General features: G+C 40.4%; 1 protein-coding gene across 2 annotated transcripts in view; it reads left to right on the top strand.

Annotated features, from left to right (window-relative positions):
- Positions 1-17,795, top strand: part of znf277 (zinc finger protein 277) — a 70,045-nt gene that overhangs the window by 14,879 nt on the left and 37,371 nt on the right. For both annotated transcript variants that reach the window (XM_078568090.1, XM_078568088.1), the window contains 2 exons: positions 8,822-8,910; positions 9,104-9,186. In XM_078568090.1, coding sequence (XP_078424216.1) covers positions 8,822-8,910; positions 9,104-9,186 — 172 coding nt within the window. The remainder of the gene's footprint in view (positions 1-8,821; positions 8,911-9,103; positions 9,187-17,795) is intronic.

Raw genomic sequence — 17,795 nt, 5'->3', positions numbered from 1 at the left:
AATCAATCTCCTCCTTTGCTGAATTCTAAACTGCTTCCAATCCTCAGGCTTGCTACATTTTTCTAGCAACTTTATATGACTCCTCTCTGGATCTAATACTGTCCTTAATTTCTTTTGTTTGCCATGGTTGGGCCACTTTTCCTGGTGTCTTTTTGTGCCAGAAAGGAATGTATGACTGTTGCCATGCATACATTCGTTCCTTAAATATTAGCCATTGTCTATCCACCGTCATGCCTTTTAATGAAGTTCCCCAATCTATCTTAGCCAACTCACACCTCATACCTTCGTAGTTTCCTTTGCTTAGATTGAGGATCTGAGTTTCAGATCGGACTAGTTCACTTTCTATACTAATGAAGAGTTCTATCATGTTATGGTCACTGTTCCCTGAAGGACCCCGCACAACAAAATTATTAATTAACCCCTTTTTATTGCACAGTACCAAATCCAGAATTGCCTGTTCTCTCGTTGGTTCCTCAACATACTAGTCCAAAAAACCATCTCCAACGTACTCCAGGAATTCATCCGCCACAGTGTTATTGGTAATTTGGTTTGCCCAGTCTACGTAGGTTAAAGTCACCCAAGATTATTGTAGCACCCTTGTTACATGCATCTCTAATTTCCTGTTTAATGCCATCCCCTACCTTACCACTATTGTTTGTCGGCCTATAAACAACTCCCACTAATGTTTTCCGCCCCTTGTTGCTTATTAGCTCCACCCGGACTGATTCTACACCTAGATTTTTTGAGCCAATATCCCCCCTCATTATTGTACTGATTTCATCCTTAACTAACAAGCCACCCCATCTCGTTTTCCTTTTTGCCTGTCCTTGCTAAATATTGAGTGCCTTTGGATATTCAGTTCCCAGCCTTGGTCACCCTGCAGCCATGTCTCTGTAATTACAATCATATCTTATCTGTTTACATCTGTTTGCTCTGTTAATTAGTCTACCTTATTGCAAATGCTCCATGCATTCAGATTCAGTGCCTTTAGACTTGTCTTTTTAACATTTTACATGTTTTTTGTATTATGGCCTTATTTGCTGCTAGCCCTGTTTCCTCTGCCTTCCATTTTTTTGCTTTCTACTTTTCTGTATTTCATTCCTATCTTTGTTTCCCTCTCTTGTGTCTCTCCGCTTACGTTTCCAACCCCCCCCGCCACTCTAGATTAAACCCTTCCCCACAGTACTAGTGCGAGGATATTAGTCCCGGTCCTGCTGAGGTGCAACCCATTCAGCTTATCCTATCTTCCTCAGAATTGGTCCCAATGCCTCAGGAATCTAAAACCCCCCCTTCTGCACCATTCCTCCAGCCACAGATTCATCTGGTCTATTCTCCTATTCCTGATCTCACTAGCACATGGCACTGGGAGTAATCCTGAGATTACTATCTTTCAGGTCCTGCTTTTTAATTTATTTCCTAGCTCCCTATATTCTGCTTTCAGGACCTCATCCCTCTTTTTACCTATGTTGTTGGTACCAATATGGACCACGACCTCTGGCTATTCATCTCCCTCTTCAGAATGTCCTGCAGCTGCTCAATGTTTGTCTTTCCAGTCAGTCACTGGGTGGCTCTCCTACCTCTCAAATAAGTATTTGCAGTTAGGTTGCATGGAGAACAGAAATTTAAAAAATATTCCTTTTGAATCATCGATTCATCATTTAGCCTCAAAGTTTTTTCCAAGTACAACATATTGCACCTCAGAGCATACATTTTTATCTTTTCATGTTTACCTTCCAGTCTGGCTGATCCAATAACAGGCTCCATAACCATCATGATTCTCAGCCAGATATCTAAAAAAAAAGTTTTTTGAATAAAAGTCTCCAACACTAATTAAATTCTGAAACAGTGAGACTCCACAATTATAAAATTTAATTTTTTGTGCCATGGAAGTTATTCATCAGTAATTATGATTGATCACAATTGATCACAATGTTAAAAATTCACTTATAGCTGAATGCAACAGTTCTAGCTTTTTCTGCTATGTTTGGCAGCTACCACATCTTATGCTCTTACATTGATTTCAATGCTGAGTACACCAGCCAAGTTCTGTTCTCGCAGCCTGTGGAGGAGCTGGATAATTTGGACCTCAATTTCCAGATGCCTGCATTTAACTGTACGTGTGCATATTCCAGATGTTGCTGTCTGATTTACTGCATATTAAAGTGAGTGCTGTTAGCCTCACTGTTATTTTCAATGTAAAATCCTGTCCTTCATATCTGACCTGCTGAGTGTTTCCAATATTTTCTGTTTCTGGCATGGCCCCAGGCCCTAGGTTCAAATTACATTGGATTTAGCTTTATATAACTATTATTTTTTTTAAACTTGATCTCTTGAAACTAGTTTCTCGTCCCTGCACATTCTTTAGAACTGTGCCACTAAGGCTTTCTTGCCTCTCTATCCCTTTTGCCAAAATGCATCACATAACACTCCTCTGTGTTGAACTCAGCTGCCACTTCTCTGTCCATTCTGCTAGCCTGTCAATGTACTACTGCAATCAGTGGTACCGCCCTGTTTGCCATACGTCCAAGTTTGGCATATTTTGAAATTTTACTCTGTATTCCAGTGTCCAAGTAATTTATATGCAGTATATAAAAATAAAAGCAGTGGTCCTTGCACTGAACCTTGGTGAACACCACTGTCTGCATTCTGAAAAACAACCATTTACCACAACTCACTTTTTTGCCTGTAAGTCATTTTTTTTAATCCAAGCTGGCAGTGACCTTCCTATTCCATACGCCTCAATTTTGTTAACCACCTTTTATATGACACTTTGTCAATTTCTTACTAAAAATCCATGTAGACAACATCCACTGCATTCCCTTCATCAACCTTTCATCAAAAAATTAAATTAGAGTAGTCAAGCACAATCTGCGTTTTACAAATCATGCTGGTTCTCCTTAATTAACTCGCACCGCTCCAAGTGCGTGTTATTTTTGCTCCCTGATTATTGTTATCTCAAACCTTACCCAACACTGTTGTTAAACTGTTAAACAGTTGCTAGGATTGCCCTTGCACCCTTTCTTGAATAAAGTGTTATATTTGCCACGCCCCAATCTGCAGTTGACTATAAATTCAGGGGTCTTTAGTGCAGCCTTGGCAAATGGAGTGCAGCTGACTAACTGAGTGAAGACTTGGAGTTTGGTGAGAGGGGAGTCTGGCGAAGGATGGGGGAAGGAGTTATTCGTTTCCTCTTTCAATCTTTATCACCCCATGGGAATTGGTTCTTGCTCTACTACAGGGAAAGGAGCTAGCTGTTTGGTGAGTATCTATTCTATCCCTCAGGTTTAAATTAGTACACAATTTGTTGGTAAAGTTAATGAAATGTATCAGAAAGTGTCAAGACTCAATGGAGATGGTGCGCTGTATTATCAAGCCCATTGCTCCCCGAACCACAACAAATGTGGAAAGTTTGACCAAACCACCAGATTGCCCCAATTATACCTAACTGTTTAATTTAGGTTATCAGAATATGAGCACCAGGTTTGTAAACTTAGTAAGTAAGTAACTGTTTATTGAACAAATTGTCTATAATGAGTGGCAAGAGAAAGAAATATGAACTGCTAACTTATAACTCAATAACTTAAACTCCACCCCTTCTTCAACCTCTATACATATACTCACACACGCGACTCAAAACATGGATTTTAATGGTGGGATAAAACAGTTCAATAGCATCAATCTGGAGTACAGGATTAGATGGGTTGATTTTGACTGACGTCTTCCAGATCCTTGTAGTTTGTTGTTGATGACACAAGATGGTTTCCCAGCACTTTCAACCTGTGGTTCACTGGTTGAAAAACTTGCTTTTCACTGTCCCCACTGGCGATTTTTCCCCTTTTCTTCTCGACAGGGGTTTTCAGAGAAAGCAGGTTACAGAGATGTGAGGGATAGCCAGCTAGCTATTATGGCAGAATTGCTGGAATCTTACAAACACACGAGAGAGAGAGATTTCAGGTCTTCCCTCTTTGCAGGCTAGGAGCTGTTCTGCCTGCACTCGTCCCACACAAAAAACCCTGGTCACCTGGTTAGGAGCCAGTTAAAATGCTGTCATCAGGCACTTTCCCCTGGTCCAGAACTCCTTTCTGGAATCATCCTGTTCTCTTATGTTCCAGGATAGCAATGTTGTAGATATTCTTCATTCTGTTCCAGCAACTTGTCTTTCAACTGCAGCTATGGTAGTTTTTAAAGCCATGGTCCCAATTTTAATGCCACAGTCCAAGAAAAATAGAAAAAAGTTTCTTTACAAAAGCAACATTAATAAGTGATCAATATAATTAAGTACTTATTTAAAACACATTAAGGGTAGCAGGACATGTGTCAAGGCTGCAGCATGTGGGAGCTCCTGGATAATATTGTGATCCAGGGCAAATGTGTCTGCAGTAAGTGTTTGTGGCTTGAGGAAGTTTGGCTCAGAGTCATTGAGCTGGAGGCTGAGCTGCAGCCTCTGCAACACATCAGGGAGGGAGAAAATTACCTCGTTGCTTTATACCAGAAGACAGTCACACCACTTAGGATAGGGTCTTCTGATTTGGTCAATAGCCAGGGACAGGAGGGTGTGACTGTGAGTGAGGCAGGTCAGAGGACCCAGAGGGCAGGAGTGTGAGCCTCTGCAATTGTTCTACACGTTTGAGGTTCTCTCAGCTTGTATGGATGAGAGTGGGGGCTGCAGGGTGGATGAGCAAACTGACCATGGCACCGTGGTACAGGAAGCCATCCAAGTGGCGGGAGCAAAAAGCAATGAGGTGTTAGTAGGGGACAGTATAATAAAGGGGATTGACCATGTTCTTTAGCCAACATCGAGAGTCCAGACGGCTTTGTTGCGTGCCAGGGGTCAGGACATCTGCTCAGGGCTGGAGAGGAATTTGCTGTGGGAGGGGGAAGATCCATGGTCGTGGTCCATATATTTATATGAAGTTAGGGAAAGGTGGATGGGTGGTTCTGTGCATTAATGACGGTATTAGCACAATAGAGAGGCATGACCCAAGTTCAGAAAACCAGGATGCATAAGTGGATTGAGATGAGGAATGATAAAGGTAAGAAGTCACTTGTGGGAGTGGTGTACAGGCGCCCCCCCCCCCATTGCAACTACACAGTAGGACAGAATATAAAACAAGAGATAATGGGAGCTTGCCAGAAAGGTACAGCAATAATCATGGGGGATTTTCATCTACTGTATCAACTGGAAAAATCGGGTGGGCAAAGGAAGCGTAGATGAGCTCATAGAATGTTTTCAGGATAGTTTCTTAGAACAGCACGTTCTGGAGCCAACCAGAGAGCTGGTATTGTGCAACGAGATAGGAATAATTGATGACCTCCTGGTGAAGGCACCCCTTGGAAGCAGCGATCATAATATGGTGGAGAAACAAGTGTATCCAAGACTAGTATTTTAACCTTAAATAAGGACAATTATGAGGGCATGAAAGCAGATCTAACTCAAGCGAACTGACAAATGAGGTTAAGGGACAGGGTAGCAGTTCAGTGGCAAACATTTAAAGAGATATTTCAGAATACACAGAATATATACATTCCAATGAAAAAAATTTCAAGGGCAGGGCCCACCATCCATAGTTAACTAAAAAAGTTAAAGACACTATCAAACTGAAAGGAAAAGCATATAATTATGCAAAGATGGGTGGCAGATCAGAATATTGGAAAAAATATAAAGAACAGCAAAGAATGACAAAAATATTAATAAGGATGGAAAATTAAAGTATGAGAGTAAGCTAATTAGTAACATAAAAACGGACAGAGTTTCTATCGAGCTTTACATAAGAGTTAAAAAAGTGAGCATTTGTCCTTTAGAGTGCATGTCTGGGGAATTGATAATGGAAAGTAGGGAGCCGGCGGATGAATTAAACAGGTATTTTGCTTCGATCTTCATTATAGAGGAAACAAGTAACATTCCGGAAATAGCTGTGAATCAGGAAATGGAAGGGAGGGAGGAGCTCGGGAAAATTAGTCACCTGCAAAGTGGAATTGAGCAAATTGTTGGGGCTGTGGGCTGATAAATCTCCAGCTCCAGGTGGATATTATGCTTGAAAGAAGTGGCTAGTGAGATAGTTGATGCACTGGTTTTAATTTTCCAAAATTCCCTAGATACGGGGAAAGTTCCATTAGATTAGAAAATAGCAAACATAACTCCTTTACTCAAAAATGGCGGGAGGCAAAAAGCAGGAACTTATCGGCCAGTTAGCCTAACACCTGTCATAGGTACGTTAGAAGCTATTATTAGATGTTATAGTAAGACATTTGGAAATATTCAAGGCAATCAGGCAGAGTCAGCATGGTTTTGTAAAAAGGAAATCATGTTTAACCAATTTTTTGGAGTTCTTTGAAGGAGTCACATGTGCTGTGGATAAAAGGGAACAGGTGGATGTACTGTACTTGGATTTCCAGAAGGCATTTGATAAAATGTCACATCAAAGGTTATTGCAGAAAATAAAAGCTCATGATGTAGGGGGTAACATATTGGTGTGGATGGAAGATGGCTAGCTAATGGAAAGCGGAGAGTTGGCACAAATGGGTCATCTTCTGGTTGGCAGGATTTGACGAGCGGTGTGCCACAGGGACCAGAGCTGGGGCCTCAACCTTTTACAATTCATATAAATGACTTGGATGAAGGAATGGTTGCTATATTTGCTGACGACACCAAGATAGGTAGAAAAGTAAATTGTGAAGAGGACGTAAGGAGGCTACAAAGCGACATAGATAGATTAAGTAAGCGGATAAAGATCTGGCCATTGCAGGATAATGTGGGCAAATGTGAAATCATTCAGCAGGAAGAATAAAAAATCTTATCTAAATGGTGAAAGAATGCAGAGCTCTGAGATTCAGAGAGACCTGGGTATCCCAGTGCATGCATCGCAAAAGGTTAGCATGCAGGTACAGCAGGTAATTAGGAAAGCTATTGGATGTTTCATTTGTTGTGAGGGGAATTGATTACAAAAGGAGGGAGGTTATGCTTCAGTTGTACAGAGCATTGCTGAGACCACATTTGGAGTATTGTGTGCAGCACTGGTCTCCTTATTTAAAGAAAGCTGTAAATGCATTAGAAGCAGTTCAGAAAAGGTTTGCTAGACTAATACCAGGAATGGGCAGGTTGTCCTGTGAGGAAAGCCTAGACAGGTTAGGCTTGTAGCCACTGGAACTGAACAGAATCAGAAGCAACTTAATTGAAACCTTTAAGATCCTGAGGGGTCTTGACAGGGTGGATGTGGAGAAAATGATGATTCTTGTGGGAGATTCTCGAACGAGGAGGTCACTGTTTAAAAATTACGGGTCACTCATTTAAGACAGATAGGAGAATTTTTTTCTCTGAGGGTTGTGAGTCTTTGGAATTCTTGATTAACAAAAGGGTGAATGGTTATCGGTTGAGGTTACATTCAGATGAGCCATGATATTGAATGGCAGAGCAGGCTCAGAGGGCCTCCTAACTGGTATATATGTACGTATGTTATGGCGCGCACACACCCCCCAATATCTAGGGGAGGTTGGAAGATTATAGCAAGCTCTACCTCCCCTCAGCAATCTGGGATGCAAGCCGTCTGGACCAGATGCCTCACCCCCTCTTAAGCATTGCCAGCCTTTCCAGTACACCTTGCCTATCAATTTTCACCTCATCCATCACCTTATGGTCTCCTCATTCAACGATACTTTGTTAGTATCTCTTCCTCTGTAAACATTGATACAAAGCACTCATTGACTATTCTAGTCTTGTCCTCTGTGTCTAAGCATATATCACCCTCTTCGTCCTCAATAGGTCTCAACTTGCCTCTTACTACCTGTTTACTAGTTAAATGCCGGTAGAAGATTTTTGCGTTCCCTCTTATGTTAACTGCCATTCTATTCTTATATTCTCTCTTTGCCAGTCTTAGTTTCCTCTTCAACTTCCCTCTCAACTTATTGTATTTGGTCTGGTTCTCATTTGAAGACTTCACTTGACATGCATCATACCACCCCCTTTTTTTTTAGTTTCATCAATTTTCTGTTTCCCTTGTCTTCCATTAAGCACTGGTTTGAATGTAACTAGCCTATACCTGCTACATCTCCTCAAAGATCACCCATTGTTCTGTTACAGTTTTTCCTTTCTGTCTTGGGATTCATTTTATCCTGGCTAGATCCCCTCTCATCGCATTGAAGTTAGCCCTCTTCCAATTTTGAATTTCTAGTTTAGATTCTTGCTTGCTACTCTCCATTGCTAATATAAAGCTTACGATATGAAGATCATTTACATAGTATGAGCAGGCTGAAACTATGAACCTCCAATCCGACCACCACAACCTCTAACGTGTATGAATAAAAGCTTACAGGTGCATAAAAGCGAGGCTTCAGTTCTAACCTTCACCACCTGGCTATCTTGAGTTGTAACCATAAATAGCTTTCACTGAAGAAAACAAACTGTAATGCAAACAGTAAAATTAAACATTTTAATGAAATAAATGTGAACAAAAACATTTAAATCTGAAAATCTTATTAAAATGGAAAACCAAAAAATACCCAAAATACTGCAGATAGACTTGAATTACACAATGAATTGTTCATTAAATAGTATAGCAGCACATCATCAAAATCAATTGGGAATATTATTCTACAAAGTTAAGTTAATTTGAGCAGAAGACAGTCTTTCAGAATTGTCAAACAGGCTTTCATACCTTGAGTCCAATCAGCTTTTAACTTAGTCTCAACAAGAACACAAGATTTTTTCTCTTCCTGAGTTAGCTTTTAAGATTTGTGGGGAGGGAGACTTTAATTTTGATTAAACAGGCAAAAAGATAGTATATTATGATAGAGTGACTTATTTTTATTTTTGGTTTGTTTCAAGGTACGTTTTGTATTGGAAGAAAAGGTTTATTGAGCAACCAATAACAGATTTTTGTAGTGTTATAAGAACCAATTCCCAAGCTTCAGAAGGTAAGTATTTCAGATTTAAAGTATATGAAAGAGACTATTCGTGCTTTTTAAAGTTTACCAATGAATAGTTTATTTTAAGTTTGTGATTTTTGAACACATTTTCTTGTGCCAAGAAATATATTGCAAAAGTAAGATGGAATTCTAAAATAGCTTTACAAATACTGAACAACCAAAAATATTTTTTGTTTGACAGAGGAACAAGCAGACTACTACCTTCTGTGTGATGTTTTACCTGAAGACAGAGTGCTTAGAGAGCAGCTTCAGCAAAAAAGACTGGTAAGTAATTGCAGTAATTCGTCAGTCAAAATGAAAAAAAGATAAATGAACATAAACTGCCAAAAAAATAGGTTTAATTGACCTACTCTTCATAGATCTTGCATTAAGCTAGCCATGAGTTATGATTTTTAAGGTGCACAATTTGTCTATCTTCTGGCAACTGCAGTCTAATCAAATCCAGTATTTAATTTTATCCCTGAATCAGACTTAAAAACTGTGTTCACCCAGGGTGTGAGGAGGTTTTGGGCTGAGAACAGTTAAGGCACAAAGGTCCATCCAGCACTCATTTGAATGCCTTGAGTTGAAAGCTAAAACCACATCCATCCAAATGCAATATAACTTTTGACATTGTCCAACTATTATATTCTTTAAAACCCAAACATTCTCAAAATGTTGCAAGCTAGATGATGTTACAGTTTATATAATTACAGCTAAAGTAATTGAGAAACCAAAAGGAGCTCAGCCTCCTAATGAAAGTTTACCATTGGGATTAAGAATATCTACTGAAACATACCTATGTTTGAGATACAACAGAGTTGTGCAATGAACAGGCAGACACTGTGTGCAAGCAGGCAATGTTTTTCCTTGTGTAACTGAAAACTATTGATTCCAATCTAAAGCTTAATTATATTATTTAGCATGACATGTGAAGCTGTAACGAATTAATTCTTCAGTGCAGACTGTACTACTGGAAGTATTTATAACCTGTTGGGCTTTTCATTTCCCAGCCATATAGTTGTTGGAACTGAGCTCATTAGATTAACAATACTACTATCTTACAAGTATGCTGATGTTGCATCTGCCATAGTTCATTCAATGATTTTTCATCTCTTTTTAACTGAACCTAGTACTGGGATTATTCAGTTTGCCTGTAATTGAGATTCATACGTACCCACACAAATACAGCAGTCTATTTCTATGAGAGTGCACTTGGATCAAACAGATCTTCTTTCTCTCCTCTGTCTATGTTGATCTCAACTGGACTGCAGTAAGGGTGCTACAATTAGCTTCAGTACCTTGGAGTTAGAGAGGGGACAACCTGCCACAGCTCTTGCGCCTGATGGCTGTCCGATCATCATTACAGGAAAGTGCACTTCTGGATCAGATTGGTTGGGGGGGGGGGGGGGGGGGGCTGCAATTGTGAATGCCCACTGCAGTTGAATAGCCTATTATCACATTTTATCTGGATTCATATCTGAAGTATAACCGTCTGTCTGAGGTGGCAGAGAGTGGTTAGATTCCTTAGAACTCTACTGCATGAGTCAGCATCTTCAACAGAGGAATGGAGAAAATGACAATTGGAGGGAATAATTATAATCCTGACTTCATATTTCTGAATATAAACTGGGAGTATGTTTCTTATTTGAGTCTGAAAGTTTAAGCTTCAATTCATTTAACTGTCATTCATATATATCAAACACAGTATGTTTATGCACCTGTAAATAAGGAATCTTTTCTGTATTTAATGTGACTTATGTTTAAGCTGTATAAATGCATTAAAAGAAATAAAAGATCGAGAGAAGGTCTCCAGACAGGATCATTTTTCTAAAAAATGCTCAAAAATACAATTGAAAGACCAAGAAGTTGACATTGCAACAGGATTTGGAGGCATAGCAGGAGACACTGTTGAAAGACGCATACCTGCTCCCCCCAAGCAAGTGCCATTGGAGGATACATGCTTTTGAGAGTTAGGGATATAACTGGCTTTGTGGTCAGAGATTCTTTCCAACAGTGGGTTTCATAGACAAATTGGTTTGTTTGTGCCCCAGCTTAAGGGTATATCTAGGTGCAAATACAGAGGGAACTCCATGTCATAGTGCAATAACATTGGTGCCTATGGATCACACATGCATTGGAGAGATATTCAACAGGAAATATTTAGCAACTGTACTCAACCATTGAGCGCCAACCATGGCTCAGTTGATCGTACTCTTACTTCTAGTAAGGTTTAATGCCAACTCCAAAGACCCGAAGACAAAGATCTTGGCTGACATTACCGTGCAGTACTGAGGGAGCGCTGCACTATTGAAGTTGCATCTTTTGGATAAGGCTTAAAGCCCTCAGGCCAAAGGCCTCAGGTCTGTTTTCTAAGGTAGACATAAAGGATCACATGACACTATTTTAATAAAGAGGGGAATTATCCTTAGACCTATGTCCAAAATTTATCCCTCAATCGATGTTTAAAAAAAATATTCTCGTCATTATCTCATTGTTGTTTGTGGGAGCTTGCTGTGCACAAATTAACAACTTTGTTTCCTACATCACTACAGTGACTACACTTCCAAAGTACCTCTGAAATAACAATAAAGTGCTGGAAATACTCTGCAAGTCTGACAGCTTCTATGGAGACAGAAACAGAGTTTATGTTTCAAGTCGCATACAACATTAATTCTGCTTCTCTCCACCGATGTTGCCAAACCTGTTGAGCATTTCCAGCACTCTGTTTTTATTTCAGATTTTCAGCATCCACAGTATTTTGCTTTTATTCTAAAGTGCTTGATTGGTTGTCAAGCCCTTTGGGATCCCCTGAGGTTGTGCAAGATACTGTATAAGTGTCTTCTTTCATAAAGGATGTAAGGCAGGCAAAAAACAAACACTTCATTGCCACAGAGATAAAAACAAAAAACTACTGCGGATGCTGGAAATCCAAAACAAAAACAGAATTATCTGGAAAAACTCAGCAGGTCTGGCAGCATCGGTGGAGAAGAAAAGAGTCGCCGTTTCGGGTCCGAAACGGCGACTCTTTTCTTCTCCACCGATGCTGCCAGACCTGCTGAGTTTTTCCAGGTAATTCTGTTTCTGTTTTACTTCATTGCCACATCCCATTCTTTCATACTACCTGCAATGCAAGTAAAATTTGCTTTGTTGCAATGTAAAAAATGTCAATATTGATAGATTTATAACTATCTACCTTTTTTGAAGTTACTTTGGTTAATAAACCTAACATTCTTTTCATCTATTTCTCTTGTTTAAGCTGTCAATTCACAACGGTATCTTCACTTTAAATATATTACACCACATTTGCACCTGTAGTTTATTTTTATTTGTTCATGTGATGTTAATCTCGTTGACAAAGCCAGTATTTATTGCCCAATCCTAATTGCCCATCAGAAGATGGTGGTGAGCAACCTTTTTGAACCACTGCACTGCATATGGTATTCACCCACACCGCTGTTTGAAAGGGAATTCCTGGATTTTGACTGGACAACAGTGAAGGAGCAACGATATAATTATAGTTAACATAGTTTCAAGTCATGATATGTGGCTTGGAGGGAAACATGCCGGTGACGGTGTTCCCATGCATTGCAGACCTTGTCCTTTCAGGTAGTAGCAGTCATGGGCTTGGAAGGTGCTGTTGAAAGGAGCCTTGGCACATTCCTGTAGTGCATCTTGTAAATGGATGTACATTGCTGATGCTGTATCCTGGTGGTGGATGGTGTGCAGCTTCTTGAATGTTGGAGCTGCATTCAACCAGGCAGGTGGAGAGTATTGCAACACACTGCTGACTTGTAGATGGTGGACAAACTTTGGGTAGTTGGAAGGGATTGTTACTTGCAACAGAGTTCCTAACCTCTGACCTGTTCTTAATCAGATGGCCCAATTAAGTTCCTGGTCAGTGGTAACCCCCCCCAAGATGTTGACAGTGGGGGATTCAGCAATGATGTTGCCATTGAACATCAATGGGAGATGGTTAGATTCTCTCTTGTTGGAGATAGTTATTGGTTGCCGCTTGTGTGATGCGAATGTTACTAGGCACTTATCAGCTCAAGCCTGAATGTTGTCCAAGTCTTGCTGCATGCAGGCAAAGACTGCTTCATTATTTGAGCAGTTGTGAATGGAATTGAAAACTGCAATCATCAGTGAAGATCTCCATTTCTAACCTTATGATGGCGAGAAGGCTATTGATGAAGCAGCTGGTTTACATGGCCATGTTGGAACAGTTTTTGTTGGTTTTTATTGTCAAAGTGGAAAATTATCTTTTAAGACAGGGAATAAATCTTGAATTCACAAATATGTGATACTTTGCCTTTGCAAAAGCTTCACATCGGAGCCATCCACTGTAATTCCATTTACCTACTCTTTCCTTATTACTTTTTAAGACTTTTATTTTTCAATCCCCTCTTGGAATGTTTCTGCTTCAATAACCAAATGTCATAATCCATTCCATATTCTAACACATTGACTTCTAGTTCCTGCTTTATGGTTTTCATATCAGTTTATCTTCACTTGCCCCGATGCACCAAGCAATGGAAATTTTTTTTCACTATTTACTCCGTCAAAGCCTTTTCTAACTTTGAACTTGTTTTGGCTACCCTGTTAACATTCCCTGATGCCTTGTGCACAGCCCTTGTTTGTCAAGTCTGTGACTGTAACTTGAACTTCTCCCTGGTGCCGGCCTGGTAATCTGTTAGCACATTTTTCATGCCTTCAAGCTCCTTACGGTTGTTGGTCACCCAAGATCACAGACAATTCTTGAACTACATAGATTGATCATCGTTGCTTCACTTTATTGGTCACTGCTCTACATATAAAACCTAGAATCCTGTTTACTTATCATTCTTTTCACATGCAGTTTGCGTGTGTGTATCCCTAGCTTTCCCTGTTTCTTGACTCCTTTGACATTCGCATTGTAGTTCAATTTTCTGGTCTTTTTCCTGAAACATGTTATTTATCTTTATCTGTCCAGTTCCCCAAGCTGGCTGTGTGCTCCTGTATTGACAAATATCTTAATGGAGTTTCACTGCCAAAGAGATTTCAACATTGACATAATGCCAAAGACAAAATGTTTTTCCCTCTAAGGATTAAAAATTGTGACCAGCATTAGTTAATTTTTTTTATGTCAAGCTTTTAAAATAATGTAGACACGTGCCTGACAGCAGACAGCATGTCAGAGATTGAGAACGAGCTGTGCATTGAATTATTGCAGAATCATCCCGAAACAGCTGATTTTTGTCAATGTTATTCTGCACCTATGCCAGGAAACTAACGGGTAAATACAAAAAAGATCATGGAAGAGTAATCAGTACTTTATTATTTCAAATATATACTGTTAGTTCTTCTGCCAATAGCAGGAGTTGAGTAAAATTTCCATTGGTTTATGCCTCTGTTTTCTTTCATTCTTGCCAAGCTGGCTGATGATATTATGAGGTAATACAAATGTTTTTAAGTTGCTTAAGTAAAAGATGAAAAGTTCAAGGCAAATCTGTTGTTTACTTGGATACTGTCGTGTTGGAGCATCCTTGTGTTCTGAAGTGCTGTGACAAAAAATTGGCTTGATGTAGGATTGTGCCCATATTTGCCCCTAGAAATGGGTTTACAACAACAAATAGCTATTGAAGGTGCTGTACAGAATACTCCAATTTCTCTTTGGCATATTACAGTGGTTGGCTACAGAGCAGGATTGATAAAAGCCTGAAACTAAGTCACCTGTGCCCCATTTGTACTTCAACTGCTATATGGCAGCGAGTGGGGAAAAATAGCCTCATATAAAATAAAACCTGGCCTCATTCTTCTTTGTTTTCAGAGTACAGGTCAGGTTCTTAAAAAAAAATTATGATTTACCATAAACACCACTGTTGCTTTTCAAAGCTAGCAAATAGAAATGAAACTTTGCTTCAATGGAACGCCTGAAGAATTCTATGCCAATTTGGCTGCATTTATTTTCACCTTTTAAAATTGTGGCCTTAGAACATAAGAACATAAGAAATAGGAACAAGAGTAGACCATTCAGCCCCTCGAGCCTGCTCTGCCATTCAATAAGATCATGGCTGATCTGCTTGTGTTTCGATTTCCACATTCCCATCTAACCCTGATAACCTTATCTTCCTGTTAAGCAAGGGAATCAATCTACCTCAAAAATATTCAATGACTCTACCTGAGGCAGAGAATTCCAAAGTTGCACAACCCTCAGAGAAAAAAATTCTCCTCATCTCTACCTGAAAAGGGCAACCCCTAATTTTAAAACAGTGCCCCCTAGTTCTGGACTTAGCCACAAGAGGAAACATTCTTTTGACGTCCACCTTGTCAAGCCCGTTCAGGATCTTGTGTACTTCAATCAAATCACCCCTCACTCTTCTTAAACTCCTTTGGAAGCAAGCTCCACCTATCCAACCTTTCCTCATAAGACAACCGACTCATTCCAGGTATCAATCCAGTAAACCTCCTTTGAGCTGCCTCCAGTACATTTACATCCTTTCTTAAATAAGGAGATCAAAACTGTATACTGCATTCAAGGTGCGGTCTCACCAATGCCCTGAATAACTGAAGCATAACATCCTTACTTTTATGTTCAATCCCTCTCGTAATAAAGGAAAGCATTCCATTAGCCTCCTTAATTACTTGCTGCACCTGCATACTAACTTTTTGTGACTTGTACTAGAGCATCTATATCCCTCTGCATCTCAGAATTATACAGCTGTTCTCCATTTAAGTAATACTCGGCTTTTTGTTCTTCCTGCCAAAGTGACCAGCTTCACATTTTCCCACATTAAACTCCATTTGCCAGATCTTTGCCCACTCACTCAACCTATCTGTATCCACCTGCAACCTCCTCATGTCCTCTTCACAGCGTACTTTCCTACCTCTCTTTGTATCATCTGCAAATTTAGCTACCATGTCTTCACTCCCCCCATCTAAGTCATTGATGTAAATCGTAAAAAGTGGAGGCCCCAGTACAGACCCCTGTAGGAGTCCACTCGTCACATCCTGCCTACTCTCTGCTTTCTGCCAGCCAGCCAATCTTCAATCCATGCTAATACATTACCCACTACACTGTGCGCTTTTATTTTCCATAATCTCTGATGTGGCACCTTATATGCCTCCTGGAAATCCAAGTACTGTACATCTACAGGCCCCCCTTTATCCACTGTGCATGTTACTTCTTCAGAAAACTCCAATAAATTGGTTAAACATGATTTTCCTTTCTCAAAACCATGCTGACTCTTACAAATTGCCTTGTGCTCTTCTAAGTGCCCAGCTATAACCTCCTTAATGATTGATTCTGATAACTTCCCCACAACAGATGTCAAGCTAACTGTCCTATAGTTTCTGGTTTTCTGCCTCCCTCCCTTCTTGAATAGAGGGGTCATATTTGCTACTTTCTGATCTGATGGAACCTTTCCAGAATCTAATGAATTTCGGAAAATTAACACCAGTGCACCGACTACCTCATTAGCCACCTCTTTTAAGACCCTAGGATGCAGGCCATCGGAATCATGAGACTTGCCAGCCTGCAGCCCCATCAATTTGCTCAGTACCGTTTCCCTAGTGATTTCAATTTCACCAAATCCCTTTCTAATGTTCACCTCCTGATTTACAGCTATTACTGGAATATTTTTTGTATCCTCTGTAATGAACACAGAAGCAAAATATTTGTTTATTTCTTCTGCCATTTCCTTATTATCAACTATTTACTCCCCACTGTCACCCTCTAGAGGACCAGCACTCACTTTACTCACGCTTTTCCTTTTTAAGTAACTGTAGAAATGCTTGCTATCCGTTTTTACATTTCTAGCTAGCTTCCTCTCATACTTTAATTTCTTTCTCCTGATTAACCTTCTAGTCATTCTCTGCCGTTCTTTTATATTCTGTCCAATTATCTGTCCTGCTGCTCATCTTTGCGGAGTTGTATGCTTTTTCCTTAAGTTTGATGCTTTCCTTAACATTTCTAGTTAACCACAGATGGTGGGTCCTCCCCTCAGAATTTTTCTTTATAGTAGGACTGTACTTATCCTGAATACTCTGAAATATCCCCTGCCACTGCTCTATTGATCTATCCTCTAGCCTAGTTTCCCAGTTCACTTCAGCTAGCTCAGCTTTCATCTCCACATAGTTGCCCTTGTTTAAGTTAAAGATACTAGCCTTCAGTCCGCTCTTCTCCCTTTCAAACTGGATGTAAAATTCAATCATATTGTGGTCGTTGCTACCGAAGGGTGCCTTTACTCTGAGGTCATTAATTAATCCTGTCACGTTACACAATACCAAATCTAATATTACCTGCTCTCTGGTTGGTTCCAGAACATGTTGCTCGAAGAAACTATCTGGAAAGCATTCTAAGAACTCCTCATCCAGGCTACTACTGCCAACCTGATTTTTCACGTTTATGTGTAGATTAAAATCAGCCATGATTATTGCCGTCCCTTTATCACAAGCACACAATATTTTCTCTTGAATACTTTGTCCTACACTGTGGCTACGGTTCAGGGGCCTGCAGACCACTCCCACTAATGACTTTTCCCCCTACTATTCCTAATCTCCGCCCAAACCAACTCTACATCCTGATATCCTGAACTAAGGTCATCTCTAACTATTGCACCAATGCCCTCTTTGATTAACAGTGCTACCCCCCCACCTTTACCTATCTATTCTTCTTTTCGAGCTGGAGCCCCCTCCGCGTCCCTTTTCGAGCTGGAGCCCCCGCCGCCCTCCGCGACCTTTTCGAGCTGGAGCCCCCGCTGCCCTCCGCGTCCCTTTCGAGCTGGAGCCCCTGCCGCCCTCCGCGAACTTTTCGAGCTGGAGCCCCCGCCGCCCTCCGCGTCCTTTTCGAGCTGGAGCCCCCGCCGCCCTCCGCGTCCCTTTCGAGCTGGAGCCCCCGCCGCCCTCCGCGTCCT

The sequence above is a fragment of the Cetorhinus maximus genome, chromosome 22 (assembly GCF_964194155.1).
Source record: "Cetorhinus maximus chromosome 22, sCetMax3.hap1.1, whole genome shotgun sequence".
NCBI lineage: Eukaryota > Metazoa > Chordata > Chondrichthyes > Lamniformes > Cetorhinidae > Cetorhinus > Cetorhinus maximus.
Note: the sequence above shows the minus strand (reverse complement) of the source record. Positions and strands in the feature narration are given on the sequence as shown.